This window comes from Silurus aristotelis (genome assembly GCF_946808225.1).
Source record: "Silurus aristotelis genome assembly, chromosome: 5".
NCBI classification, from domain to species: Eukaryota; Metazoa; Chordata; class Actinopteri; order Siluriformes; family Siluridae; genus Silurus; species Silurus aristotelis.
In genome coordinates, this window is record NC_139578.1 from 11591855 (window position 1) to 11608138 (window position 16284).

Here is a 16284-nt window from a genome sequence, read left to right on the forward strand (position 1 = left end):
TCTATAGCCGATAAGATCAAGAAGTGGATTGATTCAGGCAGGACAACACTGTAGGCCTAGGTGTAAAATGCTCGGCCCGCCACTGGATTACAATAAACACGTGTGGATGATGATTATCAAATTTATCAAATTATCCCATTGTATGATTCCTTGATTAAGTGTCATTAATGTCATTTGTCCAGAAGAAGACCTAGGCCATAAATGTAGAGATGGACAGAATGTTGGAATACATGAAAATTATTTCAGTAGTGATCGAGAACTGAGAAAATAGCTTATATCTATACAGAGTTTTAAATACCAAATACCTATAAAAACATTTTCAATAAAAATAAATGATATGCAATAGCATATAAATACAATTTTGGAATATCATATCAGTCTATAAAGACAGTGTCCATGATCATTTTTATTTCCTTATTTATTACATATAAAAGGAAATCAAAGAATACTAGTTGCTTATAATAATTTGACAATGGATTGTCATTAATCTTTTTTCTGTCCTGGGAAAAAATTAAATTTTTTTGGACATGAGGTTGATCAGTGGAATAAGAATTTTTCACTTTTAGGAGTAACAACAGTACTTTTTTTAAATGCTATAAAAATGTTTTTTAGATATATGCATTTCAAAACATTTAAATTCAAGAAGAATTATTTTATTGTAGCTCTTATTAGACACTGGATCATTTTACCAAGTTATCCAACACTACACATTTTTCCACGTTTGTTGCAAAATATTTGCTGACATGAATGTTCCGCTATTAGTCCATGCCTCTTTCACTTCTTGTTTTTTTTTTTTTTTTTTTTTTTTTTTTTGCAGTGGGACTAGCAGTTCCACTTTTTTTAGAAAAGTTCATGAAAAATGCAGATTATATGACAATTGTTGAACATTTCTGCTGTTTCCAAATCTAGGTTATTATAAGTAATTACAATGTTCTATAAATACAACAGAGCTTTATTTAGTAGTTTATTTAAAAAGTTAAATCAGAAGCTTCAGAAGCTACTACATACTGAAAGATCTTAGGTGCACACATATACATTAACCCCTTACAGTCTCAAACTTTTTATTCACATTACTCAGTAACTACCCTAAATAACCCAGTAATTGCAGTAAAACAGCAAAGAGCAGGTTTTTGAAATAATATAATTTTCTAATATTGGAGTTAAATCTTTAATATTGTAAACCTATCAAACCTGAAAGTACATTTACTCATACAATGTAACACCCGCTTTTAAATATATACAGTATATTTTTAGATTAGGCTATTAATAATTTTTTTTGTATCTTTATTACACTACTATTTATATATAGTAGGCTGGATTGCAAGTTAAATAATTGATTAATTAAATTTTTTTATATTTATATATTTATATATATATATATATATATATATATATAAAAGTTTTTATACTTTTTTTACATTATAACTTTAATTTTCTGTTTTCTCTTACATTAGTTGTTGAAAATGTTTGCATATATAATAACTTTTAGGACTTTCGTCATGATATCTTCAGTTGAGAGCTGTTGAGTAAATGGAATAGATGCTATAGGAAACACGCAATGTAAACTTTTGGGGGTAATTGATTATTAAATATTTATGTAATAAACAATAACCAATGTTCAAAAAATGATGAAATTTTTTGTTGAAATCAGTTTTGTTGTTCAGTGTGTGTTCTGGTCAGTTGTAGTGATGGTAGACTTTACCCTTTTGTAATGATTTACTGACAAAAAAGTAGCGAACACTAAACAAAATTTAAAATGCAATCCAAAATAAAAAAAAAGGATGTCTGGGACACATATCAAACTTTTATTTTCCTTGGAACTCTTTTAAACAGTGCAGTTTTAAAAGTGCAGGATGTCAGTTAACAAGAAATACTATATTCCATACAGCAATATAATACACAAAAGTGACATGTCGAGGCAGAGGCAAACATTTTATGAAGTAAAACACATTAAAAGAATGTAATAATGATAAAATTAAACACTCAGACACTCATATATTAATGCACAAATAAATTATCTGACAGTTAAAGAGTGTCAATAATACTGTTTTTAAAAGCTTCTAAGAAATACACATTTGTGTTGGAGTCATCAGAGGGATTCTGTTACACAGCAAACTGTAACTATGTGTGTTTTCACTTAACTTTCTGATACCAAACCTCTTCCATGCATATCTTATATATAATAAAGAAAGGTTAAATGTTCATGTGACATTTCTTCCTATGGTGCATGTTTATATGCTATATTTGAACTGTGTAAAACAAAATATCAATAAAAATATTATTGAATCTTAAACAAAGTAAGTGCATTAAATGACCTATACTATGAATTTTACATGTTTTACAGGAGTTTTTGATGTAGTTTGATATGTTTTTACTCTGTGTGGAAGACCAAATTGTACAGAATAAGGAAAAACCAACCTACAGGCATTACAATTTGTAAAGCTAGAAATAATGCTATGTTCCTCAAAAGTGTAATGTAAGTGATAAAACTATATTTTCTTTTTGGGGTTGGATTTCAAAGTCTGTTATAGACTGACATCTTAACTTTGTCTTAAAAACACTAACAAAAATAGGATTTGCTATGGCACGCATATCCTGTCTATTCCTGTATAACTTATGCAATGTAAAGCAGTATCTGTTTATAAAACATTAATAAACATATCTTGATGATGAACTAATAAAGTTATCCATTTACAAAACTATTCTCGGCAAATGGACATTAAGTGACCTCCTAAAAAAATACCTGTTTCTCTGTTGAAGTGCAAAAAAACCCCCTAAAAAATACATCTCCACTTGCAATCCACACTGTCAAAACAAACCTGTTACTTGTTCTTCTTTCTCCACCTTATATTTCCTCCACTAGTTCTATTCAAAGTCTAATGTTTGGTGCTCCTATCAATGTAAACTTCACTTTTGACCATCTTATTCCCTTACTGCAATACACACTTCTCTTTTTGACCTCCATACTTCCTTCGTCTCTGCTCCAGACCTCTTTCCAACCGTTCATCTTCTTCCAAAGCCCTGCGCCATCACAAGAGGCAAAAGGAAATAAACATAATAATGCGAAATGACCAAAACAAGCTTCAGACTTGTTAATATCTTTCATACGGATTTTGAGGTATATTTGTGATCTATTATTCCTGAACAGTTGAACAACACATGCATGTGCAACAATCAGGGCTCACCCTCGTTCTTTGGCATCTATGTCATGGACTAATTCATCCCTCTGGTTAACAAGAGACACCAACTCTTGCAGCAGCAAATGCTCTCTGGTTTTATGGGCCTGAGTCTTTTGCCACTCTAAGGAAAAAAAATATTTAAAAAAACACACGCAAAGAAGAATGAGGAAAAGAGTGTGTGAAAACTTTGGGAATATTGACTCTGAAGCCTATGGACATGTATGTATGCTTTCAAAATAAACCAGATTTTAATCAGAACTAATGTTTGAACTAATGAACTAATGAAATTAGGAGAATTAGGAGAATTACCAGGTCATTTTTAAGAATTTAAGAGTTCGTTTTAGGTTTAGGTTAGGTTAGGTGTTTGGGTTAGCAGTAGTTAGTTAGAAAGGGGCAGTAGTTTACTACTAAACTTGCATTAATGCTGGTAAGGAGTTCCTAATTTTTTTTTTCACCCCCAATAAACATGCCCGTATGTGGATCAGCTACTCTGAACTGTCCCTATGTCCCTAAGAATTTCTGTATGCATGATGCCATGCATTGTACTTATGTCCTATCTATAATGTATGTCCATTTTACACACAGTATTCCTGGGATAGACTCTGCATCCACCGTGAGTCTGAAGTGCTTTTTAAATGTGAATGAATAAATGAATAAAAATCAAACAAGACTGGGAATATCAATTTCTAAAAATAGTGAATATAATATATTTTATAAAGTGAATGAAACATATAAAATGTGGTTTTATCCACATGAACTTTATGCCATATGCTATACGTTACATGATAGAATTCTTTAGTTCATTGCTCCTGTTAGTATTGAGGTCACATGGTTATATTAAATTAACTGGCGTAAATACATAGTTTTATATATTCCTGTGTATTTTTCTACAAACATGCACATACATGCACATGTATATACAACAGTTAGAATTTAGCCACTTGTTGAAACTATGCTGTATTGTCCAAAGTGTCTTACCTTCTACTGCCATGAGATCTCTAAGCTCTCCCTTTAGCAGTTCAAACCTCCTCTCCAAATCATGCTCCTCTTGTCTGTCACAGGGTTGGAAAATTATTAGGAGCTTATATACAGTGGGTACGAAAAGTATTCAGACCCCCTTAAATTTTTCACTCTTTGTTATATTGCAGCCATTTGCTAAAATCAGTTAAGTTCATTCTTCTTCCTCATGAATGTACACACAGCTCCCCATATTGACAGAAAAACACAGAATTGTTGACATTGTTGCAGATTTATTAAAAAAGAAAAACTGAAATATCACATGGTCCTAAGTATTCAGACCCTTTGCTGTGACACTCAAATATTTAACTCAGGTGCTTTCCATTTCTTCTGATCATCCTTGAGATGGTTCTACACCTTCATTTGAGTCCAGTTGTGTTTTATTATACTGATTGGACTTGATTAGGAAAGCCACACACCTGTCAATATAAGACCTTCCAGATCACAATGCATGTCAGAGCAAATGAGAATCATGAGGTCAAAGGAACTGCCTGAAGAGCTCAGAGACAGAATTGTGGCAAGGCACAGATCTGGCCAAGGTTACAAAAAGATTTCTGCTGCACTTAAGGTCCCTAAGAGCACAGTGGCCTCCATAATCCTCAAATGGAAGACGTTTGGGACGACCATAACCCTTCCTAGAGCTGGCCGTCCGGCCAAACTGAGCTATCGGGGGAGAAGAGCCTTGGTGAGAGAGGTAAAGAAGAACCCAAAGATCACTGTGGCTGAGCTCCAGAGATGCAGTCAGGAGATGGGAGAAAGTTGTAGAAAGTCAACCATCACTGCAGCCCTCCACCAGTCTGGGCTTTATGGCAGAGTGGCCCGACGGAAGCCTCTCCTCAGTGTAAGACACATGAAAGCCCGCATGGAGTTTGCATAAAAACACCTGAAGGACTCCAAGATGGTGAGAAATAAGATTCTCTGGTCTGATGAGACCAAAATAGAACTTTTTGGCCTTAATTCTAAGCGGTATGTGTGGAGAAAACCAGGCACTGCTCATCACCTGTCCAATACAGTCCCAACAGTGAAGCATGGTGGTGGCAGCATCATGCTGTGGGGGTGTTTTTCAGCTGCAGGGACAGGACAACTGGTTGCAATCGAGGGAAAGATGAATGCGGCCAAGTACAGGGATATCCTGGACAAAAACCTTCTCCAGAGTGCTCTGGACCTCAGACTGGGCCGAAGGTTTACCTTCCAACAAGACAATGACCCTAACCACACAGCTAAAATAACGAAGGAGTGGCTTCACAACAACTCCGTGACTGTTCTTGAATGGCCCAGCCAGAGCCCTGACTTAAACCCAATTGAGCATCTATGGAGAGACCTAAAAATGGCTGTCCACCAACGTTTACCATCCAACCTGACAGAACTAGAGAGGAGCTGCAAGGAGGAATGGCAGAGGATCCCCAAATCCAGGTGTGAAAAACTTGTTGCATCTTTCCCAAAAAGACTCCTGGCTGTATTAGATCAAAAGGGGGCTTCTACTAAATACTGAGCAAAGGGTCTGAATACTTAGGACCATGTGATATTTCAGTTTTTCTTTTTTAATAAATCTGCAACAATGTCAACAATTCTGTGTTTTTCTGTCAGTATGGGGAGCTATGTGTACATTCATGAGGAAGAAGAATGAACCTAAATGATTTTAGCAAATGGCTGCAATAAAACAAAGAGTGAACAATTTAAGGGGGTCTGAATACTTTCCGTACCCCCTGTATAGTACTTGTAAAAGTATTGATTATCATAAGTGCATATCATGCAAACAATGTCCAGAGGAAGACAAAAATGTTCTGTACACACACACACACACACACACACACACACACACACACACACACACACACACACACATATATATATATATATATATATATATATATATATATATATATATATATATCTTACAATAATTGAAGATTGTCTTGTCTTCTGATTAAGGCGTTCTTCTTGTTAACTAGCATGAACCACTCCTGAATCAGTTTCTCCTCCTCTGCACGGTCAATTCCTACAGGAAATGTGTTCAACTCAATCATTATAAAGCAATAGTCAAGCTTCAGATATTTTTAAAACAGTGTTGTACTTCTGGAAAATAAAGTTACTATATTATACTATATCATTAAACAGTTATACACAAATGGCTTACAATATTTATACTTCATATTTTACATCATCATTTCATTAATTTTTTTGTACATTATATTTTATTTTATTTCACTGTATCTTTTTATATTGTACATTTTATTGTATTCCTCTATAAACAAAATTCTTTAATGGTTTTTTTTTTATTCAATTTGCAGAACACTTGCTAAAAAATATAAAATAATAATGACTGTGTGTCATACTGTGTGTGGTTATGTATGTGACAAATAAAATCTGAATCTGAATACCAGATTCCATAATTCTTCTTAGGTTCCGTTCCACAATGTCGGCCCGCTGATCTATCTGCCTCTGCTCTGCCTCCAGGGCCTGCATCTCACTCAAAACATACTGACTGGCATCCTACACACAAACACATATTTCCCTTTAACACACACATAACAAAGAAAAAGATTGTTGTGGCTTGTGTTTTTATTATTATACAAGAGCACAGTGTATGCTTTGTAGTCTATGTGTAGCTTTTAATTTGTCATGTGTAAATGAGATATAGTCATGGCCAAAATTGTTGCCACCCCTGAAATTTTTCCATAAAATCATGTATATCTCACAGAAAAGTATTGAATTAACACGTTTTGCAACATGTTTTATACAAAAAAAGGGAGGAAAAAAGCAAATTTGACATAATGTTACACAAAACTCCAAAAACTTAATATTTGGTTGCACACCCTTTGGAGAAAATAAATGAAATCAGTCGCTTCCTATAACCATCAATAAGTATCTTACACCTCTCACCCGGAGCACTCCTTTTGGACCACTCTTCCTTTGCAAACTGCTCCAGGTCTCTCATATTGGAAGGGTGCCTTTTCCCAACAGCAATTTTAAGATCTCTCCACAGGTGTTCAATGGGATTTAGATCTGGACTTATTGCTGGCCACTTCAGAACTCTCCAGCGCTTTGTTGCCATCCATTTCTGGGTGCTTTTTGAAGAATGTTTGGGGTTATTGTCCTGCTGGAAGACCCAATATCTCGGACGCAAACCCAGCTTTCTGACACTGGGCCCTACACTGCGCCCCAAAATCCTTTGGTAATCCTCAGATTTCATGATGCCTTGCACACACTCAAGGCACCCAGTGCCAGAGGCAGCAAGACAACCCCAAAACATCTTTGGACCTCCACTATATTTGACTGTAGGTACTGTGTTCTTTTCTTTGTAGGCCTCATTCCGTTTTCGGTAAACAGTAAAATGATGTGCTTTACCAAAAAGCTCTATCTTGGTCTCATCTGTCCACAAGACGTTTTCCCAGAAGGATTTCGGTTTACTCAAGTACATTTTGGCAAACTGTAATCTTGCTTTTTTATGTCTCGGTGTCAGCAGTGGGGTCCTCCTGGGTCTCCTGCCATAGCGTTTCATTTCATTTAAATGTCGACGGAAAGTTCGTGCTGACACTGATGCTCCCTGAGCCTGCAGGACAGCTTGAATTTATTTGCAACTTGTTTGGGGCTGCTTATCCACCATCTGGACTGTTCTGCGTTGCAACCTTTCATAAATTTTTCTCTTCTGTCCACGCCCAGGGAGATACAGTGCCATGGGTTGTAAACTTCTTGATAATGTTGCGCACTGTGGACAAGGGCAAATCTAGATCTCTGGAGGTGGACTTGCAACCTTGAGATTGTTGATATTTTTCCACAATTTTGGTTCTCAAGTCCTCACACAGTTCTCTTCTGCTCTTTCTATTGTCCATCTTAGTGTGGCACACACAATGCAAAGACTAAGTGAACTTTTCTCCTTTTTATCTGCTTTCAGGTGTGATTTTTATATTGCCCACACCTGTTACTTGCCCCAGGTGAGTTTAAAGGAGCATCACATGCTTGAAACAATCTTATTTATCCACAATTTTGAAAGGGTGCCAATAATTCTGTCCAGCCTATTTTTGGAGTTTTGTGTGACATTATGTCAAATTTGCTTTTTTTCCCCTCCCTTTTTTAGTTTTGTTCCAATACACACAAAGGTAATAAACATGTGTATAGCAAAACATGTGTTAATGCAATACTTTTCTGTGAGAAATATTTCAGGGGTTCCAACAATTTTGGCCATGACTGTAGGTAACAAAATACATCTTTTAGCGGCAGAGAAGTGAACAAACTGACCTGGCCATCTCCTGCTTTTCCCTGTTCCCTGCACTCCACTACACATGCAATTACACACACACACACACACACACACACACACACACACACACACACACACACATACACACACACACACACACACACACACACACACACATTAAAATGAGCAAAAACTGGATTTAAAACAATTTACCAGCAAAATCATTTTTACAACAACACTATCATGAAAAGTCTCAGTACAGCACAAATATTTGGCAAACCTTTAACAAACATATAACCTTTACTTAGAATTGGAAACGATATCCAGAAATGAAAGCAGATATCCTAATTACAGAGTGAAATATGTAATTAAGGGATGGCATGTGGAAGTGCATGCAGATACAGATAAGAGTTTTATTTATAGTGCTGGCAAAACATAAGGCAAAAATGTAAACAAGCAAAGGCAAAAGGCCACATGATCAGCAACCGACAATACCAGGGCAAATCCCAAAATCCAAAAACCTGAATATTAATTTTTATTTATTAATGGCACAATGAATATTACTTTGCAAAGTGACTGCGTGGTGTCTTTCTTATCTTATATTGTGTTTAATAAATTAGTACACCCACTATTCAATGGTTAAAGTGTGATAAATACTAATATCAGTATATCTAAGTTATTTGACTTTAATGCACACACTAAATATATACACATACAATAAGCACAATGAGATTGTTATGCACACTATACACACGCATTGAGAAAACTGTCAATTAAGAAGGTGGAGCTTTGGAGTTCTGGAAGAAGAATGTTGTCTGATTCGTGTCTAATACATTCTAGCTGTTCAACAGTCCTGGGTCTTCTTTGTCTTATCTTTTGTTTTATGATGCCCCAAATTTTTAATTAGTGCAAGGAAGTGCAGATACAGTATCAACCTACATTTGTGAATGACACAGCAAACTGTGTTCACAGATAATGTTTTCTGGAGGTGTTTCTGAGCCCATGCAGTGATTTTCATTACAGAATCATGCCTGCTTTCACAATTGCTAAGATGCTAAGAAACATTAATATATAGTTTTCCACAGATTGATAAATGATGTCCATCTTTACTTCTGAGAGACTCTGCCTCTCTAAGATATTTTTATGTATATGCAATTATTTTACTGATCTGCTGCCAAATGACGCAATTCGTTGCAAAATGTACCTTCAGCTGTATCTTTTAAGTAACATTTAAGACACTTTTCAAATGTTGTTACACATTCCAAATGTCTTTTACTTACATTTCCTCAGTATAAAATATTTAATGTTTTATTCTAAACAAAATATTGTTTTTTGTGCATTTTAAACCGTGTTGCAATTTTTTATTGTGGTTGCACGAAATGCATTTTAATAAAAGATAAGAAATGAACTTTTAAAGAATTTATGGCAGTCGTACAAAAAAAAGGGGTTGAAAAATAATAAAGTGGGTGTTTATATAGTATTGATCATACAAATAATGTGATTTTTGGTTCTTCCTAGAACTTCTTGGCTTTGATCTTGCTCAGTCTCTTTCTTTTGTTTGCCATTATAATCTTCTTTATTTCATTTGTTGGTAATAAGCCAAAACAAGAGAACTCCTTACATACGGTGTAAAGCTGATTGTGAACCGGTGGGTGTGATTTATGTGGCTGTGAGCATGACAAGTGTGTCAGTGTCTGTTGGGAAGTGTAGTCCTTAGTGGCCCTGTTTGGAGGCAATGGTGTGTTCGACCTCACAGAAACCTAATTGCCAATCAACTGTAACTATTAAATAAGACTTAATGGTAATATTTAGTGGAAATCACACACACACACACACACACACACACACACACACACACACACACACACACACACACACACACACAAGTCAAAGTTTAAATTAAATAAATATCCTTACATGCTCCTGAGGGGGTTTTGGCTGCTCTACTCTCAGCATGACCACTCTGTATTAAAAGAACCAAAAACAAGCAAGTAAACTGTAGTTTGTGAGTCATAAAATTTTGTGTATATATCAAACATTTATAATATAATATAATATAATATAATATAATATAATATAATATAATATAATATAATATAATATAATATAATATAATATGTAAAACATGCTTTATTCATCTGCTACCCTATTTATTTATTTTATTTACACAAGCACACAAGCTCAATTATCACTTGCATTATAATAGATATAAACATTTGGTCTATCATCAGCCTCCTTTTTTTCTTTCTCTTTAAAATATTAAAATGAAACACTAACTCTGTTATGTAACTCAGAAACAACGACAAAATCAAGTATTTAACTAAATGGCAGCATTGTTTTGTCTAAACCACATACTATGAATCAGGTAAATTAAAACAAAATAGTATTTAAAATGACCTCAGCTGCAGACGGTTTGTCTGACATCTCAGACTCTTCGAAAGACTCCCCTCTCAGTTGTGATCGCCGCTTCTTTACCAAATCTGCATCCTTCACATGTGAAAAACCTTTGACAGATAAAGTATGAGTTCGTGGAGGAGCAACCGGAGCCTGGGGTCCCCCTGAGCCTCCTGCTTGACTTGCCCCTTGAGTTCCCCTGGTTCGAGGTGGTGGTACCAAACTACAATTTGAATTTGGATTCTCCTGAGTCCCTTTGTCAGGGATGTTCCCATGTGTCTCAGGAGCAAGGTGGCTGGTCTGGAATCTCTCAGCATAATAGCGTGCAGCAGCATCAGGGTCTGTGTTCTGTATTTTCTCCCCCACAGCATAGCTTGACTCATTGCTGTTCTGTTGAATTTGTACCACACTGAGTTGCTGACCAGTAAAGTGTGTTCGGATCTGGCTGAGGTAAGTCATAACAATGAGCCGGTCCGGCACAGACCGCACTACCATGTCATTGGGATCCATCAGTCTGGAGATGCCCAGTTCAGCAAAGCCATCAAAGGCCTGTGAGGAATCAATGCAACAAATACAATAAAATGCTGTCAGTACATAAGTCCATGTTTATTATATGCATCAAATTTACCCTTAGAAAAATTTTTGCATTGGTGAAAGGAAACATAGTTTTGTGATTAACTACAGTAATCATTTGTAAAATGGATATTAGTCAGTTATATTTATTTTTGATTAACACAGCATCTCCATCATGCCAAAGAATTTTAGTCAAACTGTCAATTTTTTGCAACATTAATAAATCTCATTTTGTATAATGCTGTTTTCCAGGTTTTTTTGCTATGTTTTTAATTAAATGTACCAACTATTGATACCAGGTGCAATCTTAAATCACTGTTTATGTTTACAAGATTTCCGCAGTGATAGTTCAGCAATAATGCATGCAAGTGTGCAATAACTGAAGGTTAACTTAATCCCACTAATCATACCAATTTGAGGCCAAAGTGCAGTAACATACACTTTAATTTACTATAAAAAAAATTTAAGATGCTTCAATACATTGTGCTCAGGTGAGGATCACTGGTGTCAACAATAAAGTACTGATTTTCTTAATTGGCACCTACCTGATACCTATCACCTATAATTCTAAATTATTAGAATCATAATTTAAATGGTTAACAAAATGTTACAGAGAAATAAGGACATAAAAAAAATTACCTTCTTGTTGTTCCCCTTAATTTCATATGGATCCAACATTTCGAAATTCCTAGATAAATGGAAAGATGATTAATACATTTCTGATGAACACATTCATTTGTCTTACACACATAATTCTTCAAATATGCAGTATTTATATACATACACTTTATTGGGGTGGAAATTATGGAGGATTGCACAGAAAGCAAGACCATTTCTCCAGGAAGTGCTGAAGTTCGTAATCTTTACGCCTTTGTGACCTTGTGTTACCTTTTGGCACCACTCTAGAAGAGACTGGCTGGAATCTACAAGGCTCGTCGTCTAGAGTGAAAACACCCACATACATTCTAAATGCATGCTAACATATACAAATGTCCAAATATCTACTTAAAGTTATGCAATTTCCAAAATTATTCACATACCTCTCCATCACTGGCTGAAGCATAGTTTGCTGAAGAACTTGCATGATGAACCATGGCTTCTGTCTCTGATTTCTTTTTGCTGAGAACTGACTGATTAAGGTTGCTAGTTGAACCCTTCTCTGGAGGGGTTTTATCATCAATGGAAACCGAGGCATCATCTGGGAATGAAGCACGTTTCTTCACACGAGGCCTGGGGACAGCCTGGCTTGAAGAATCCTCGATGGCTTGTCTAGGAAACAGCGATAAACAACCAAACAAACTCAATAAAAAAACTATAATGCAACATTATTTTCTTTTAGCACATTTACTAGATACTTCTTGCATTCAGTTCACATATAATTGTACATGCATTGACACAGGATTGCAGTTGTGTGGGGAAAAATGAATGAAAATCCAGAAACATATACAGTAGCCAGACATGTGTGTGTATGTTTTTATTGTTTCATTTAACCCTCCCCCCCAAAGTGCCTGCAATATTCTTTTCTTCATAACTTACCTTTTTAAATCTAATGTAGCAGCAGTTTCATTTAAAGACACAGTAGCCAAATGAACCTTATCTTCTCCTTTTCCCTGATTAACATTCTTCACAGTTGTTTCTACATCCTGATTTTCCTCACTGGATCTCCCTTCTTGTCTTTGTATGTTACCTGCATTTCGAGGAACATTGCTTGTGGCAGTCTCACTTACAGGTAAGGCTTCAGCAGAAGGATGGAGGTAAATAATGGAGGAAGTCTCTGGACAGGCTGTAACTAATGAGCTACTAAAAGATTTGTTACCCTCTAGCTCAAGCCCATCGACAGTCTTTTTAATAAACTCTAACGAAGACTCTTTTTCTGAAACAAGGGGTGGTGTGCTTTCAGTTTGATCCATAAAAGAGACACCATGTTTCACTTCAGAAGTATTTTCATCCAGGAAAGTAGCGCTAAGGCGTTTTTTTGAACGAGGAGCCGGAACTGGTGGATGTGCCTCTTTTTGTCCTTGATCATGGAGAAATGGAACGTCATCATTAAAAGAAGCACTGTAACGCTTCCTCACACGTGGCATTGGCAGTAGGGGTTCTGTGGGCTTGACTTGATCTACTGACTTCACTTGCATTTCAGATGCAGTTTGCGCTGGCGTGCTTTCATCTTTTGTCTCTTTGCCAGGCTGCACATCAGTAATTACTTTCATGTCAATTTCAGAGTCAGACATGTTTGCAGGAGACACTTGATTCCTTTTCCGCAATTTCATTTTATTTTCAGGATCACTACCTTTAGAAAAGTCAGACACTTTTGCGTGACTTGACATCTCATTATTGTCTAAGGCGCAAATACAGCTAGTGCTTATTTCAGTCATACCACTTTCTATACTGTACTCATCTGGTAAAGGGGCACTAAGGCGCTTCTTAACCCGAGGCAATGGAACAGGTAGAACAGTGGGACTCTGCTCCAAGGGTTTAGTAGTAGAATCTTTATCTACAATTGTAACAGAATTGTCCAACTTCTTATCGTCAACGATAGATCTAGTTTTGTTTTGAGATATATCTGATAGACATTCGGTCTGGCTAACAACAGATACACGTTCCTTAGTGTGTAAGGATTCGTCAGCCAAACTGCTGTTTATTTTGCTGCCACAAGGTGAAGCCATTGATGCATTCGGACAAGGAGAAATTGGTCTTTTGTCCTTCAGGACTTCCACTGAAGACGATTCTTGAAGCCAAGAGTTTCTACTAGTCTCCTGCATTTGTGAAGGTTGACTAGTCTCGTCCTTTCTAGCCCCAGCATGTTTCTGTGGGGATGTTACAGAGAATGTCCTTAACTCTTCTCTCTGATGCTTGTTGCATGTAGCCTGGATAAGCGCAGAGATCTCTTGAGCACTTTGATTCTGAGGCCTTAAAGATGAGAATACAAATTATTGCCTTTATTTTAAATGAACATCAAACCCTTTTAATTATTTCAGGAACATTCCAATTAACAACATCAAACGTTTTCTAAGCTACATGCATTCCGCATAGCAGGCAACTCCAAAAAAACAACAACACGTTTTCCCGGCAAGCATTTTCAGATGCTCCTTAGCCAACAATTCAATTATCAAGAATCAAGCAAATCATTAATTCAACATCAAGATTTTTTTTCAATCGCTGTGTTAAGGATTTCCACCTCATGAGTGCTGTGAGCAGAAACACACAGCAAACCTAAGCAGTCCACAGTGCTGCGGTGCACACTGTATGTTGCCACATGTTTTGTTTTGTTCACACGTTACTCACAAGCAATTACTTGTACAAGTTATCAGTTTACTTTTGATTAGTCAGTATATTCAAAACCCTGTGTTTTGTTGGTCTAGTGTGTGTTTTGCCATCAGAACTCTAGAGGTTCTTGTGATCTGCCTTTGCCCTAAACAGTCAAACATTTTAGATTGGACTGTCTGCATTATTAAATAAACCAATTTAGTGCAATTGCATCTGTCGCAACTTGCAGTAAATAAAGAATTACTTTGCCACTGTCATGGATACAACATAAAGGCAGAATGGATAGGTTGAAACCAGGAGGTACATGCTATAAGTTAGATGAGAATAATTTGTATACTTGAATTTTTTTATATAATATTTCAGAGAATCCTTTAATGGCTTTAGTTTATCCAGAATGCTATACCCATGGCAGAGGATAGTTGATTTTTGGAGACTGGTGGACCCCAAATTGATGAAAAGCAGTCCTTGCTTACCAGCCAAACCTGCCAATGTCTGTCAAAGCCAAATTTGTGAGCTTACTAAAAAATTTTGTTCAGGTGTTGTGAGTTAAACCAAGACCTTGAACTTTTGTAAGGCCCCCTCTTTAATCCAATGGGCCAGCCTCTCCCTACAGAACTCCCTCTAGAGGATGATAAAGAAGCCTCATCAAAAAGCTTTAGCAGAGTCAGACAGCACAGTCTTCCAAAACCTCCCAAGTCCAAACTTTGTGTTTCTGTGTTTAGCACAAATCATGCCATCTGACTGTGCCAAGCTGTGTTTATTTTGTGCATTGATGTCTGAAATAATTAACTCTTAACTACTTCCTGTTTTTTGTCTTTGTCCATTGACCGATTCTGTCTATAGTTTTGGATTGTTTGCTTTATTCTCTTTTAAGTGAATTTGTCCTGCGTTTGCAACACTTCTATATCCCGTTTCTGACACTTTGAAACATGCACATGTAGTAGAACAACCAATTAAACCAAGACCACAAGACACATGAGCCTGCTTCTGCACAAAATGGCAAAAGGCATCTTAAGCACAAACTATATTAAGTCATGCTATCATTTATTTGGATTAAGTCAGCAAAACACTCACCCCTTCTCTTTCAAGTATGGCTCATCTAGAAACTCTTCAGTATTTCCCTCAAGGTTAAACATTTTCTTTTTGGATTGTTCACTAATTTGAAGTAAAGTGTGTGGGACATTCTCTTTCTGATCTTGGGTAATCTCATGTAGGTCTGCCTCTGTTAATGGAGGCCATTTCTTCATTTGGCTATGTTCTTCATTTCCAGTAAGCCAGCTTTCCACATCTTTAGAGCACAAGGAGGTCTCAGATCGACTGTCAGCCAAGCGCCATTTGTATGGTTCAAGACTTACAGGGAAATAAAACTCTTGAGGTTCAGTTGATGAAACATGTAATGTTTTTTGTAGAATTGGCCCCTCAGCAGGTTCACACTGAGGCTGTCTGGGTTTTACACTAATAGTGTTTTCAGGATCCACTGAACCACAGGGGGAATCCACATCCACTTCAAAACCAGACGGATGCAACATTGCAGCTACTGTCTCAAAACTATAAAAATAATCGAAATTCAGCTAAAATATTTTTCAATGAAGATAATATTAAGACAAACATGCTTACAAAAATGTGATCTACAACATGCACAAATCCAATCAC

At 36.3% G+C, this 16284-nt stretch overlaps 1 protein-coding gene across 3 annotated transcripts in view; it reads right to left on the bottom strand.

The window, feature by feature from the left end:
• Positions 1-1784: 1784 nt before the first annotated feature.
• Positions 1785-16284, bottom strand: part of ehbp1l1a (EH domain binding protein 1-like 1a) — a 45466-nt gene continuing 30966 nt past the window's right edge. For all 3 annotated transcript variants that reach the window (XM_083542058.1, XM_083542056.1, XM_083542057.1), the window contains 11 exons: positions 12405-12633; positions 12149-12303; positions 12004-12052; positions 10795-11340; positions 10315-10360; positions 8436-8473; positions 6578-6689; positions 6096-6195; positions 4158-4231; positions 3186-3300; positions 1785-3021 (listed from right to left, as the gene is read on the bottom strand). In XM_083542058.1, the coding sequence (XP_083398184.1) occupies positions 2931-3021; positions 3186-3300; positions 4158-4231; positions 6096-6195; positions 6578-6689; positions 8436-8473; positions 10315-10360; positions 10795-11340; positions 12004-12052; positions 12149-12303; positions 12405-12633 (1555 nt within the window). In that variant the 3' untranslated portion in view covers positions 1785-2930. The remainder of the gene's footprint in view (positions 3022-3185; positions 3301-4157; positions 4232-6095; positions 6196-6577; positions 6690-8435; positions 8474-10314; positions 10361-10794; positions 11341-12003; positions 12053-12148; positions 12304-12404; positions 12634-16284) is intronic.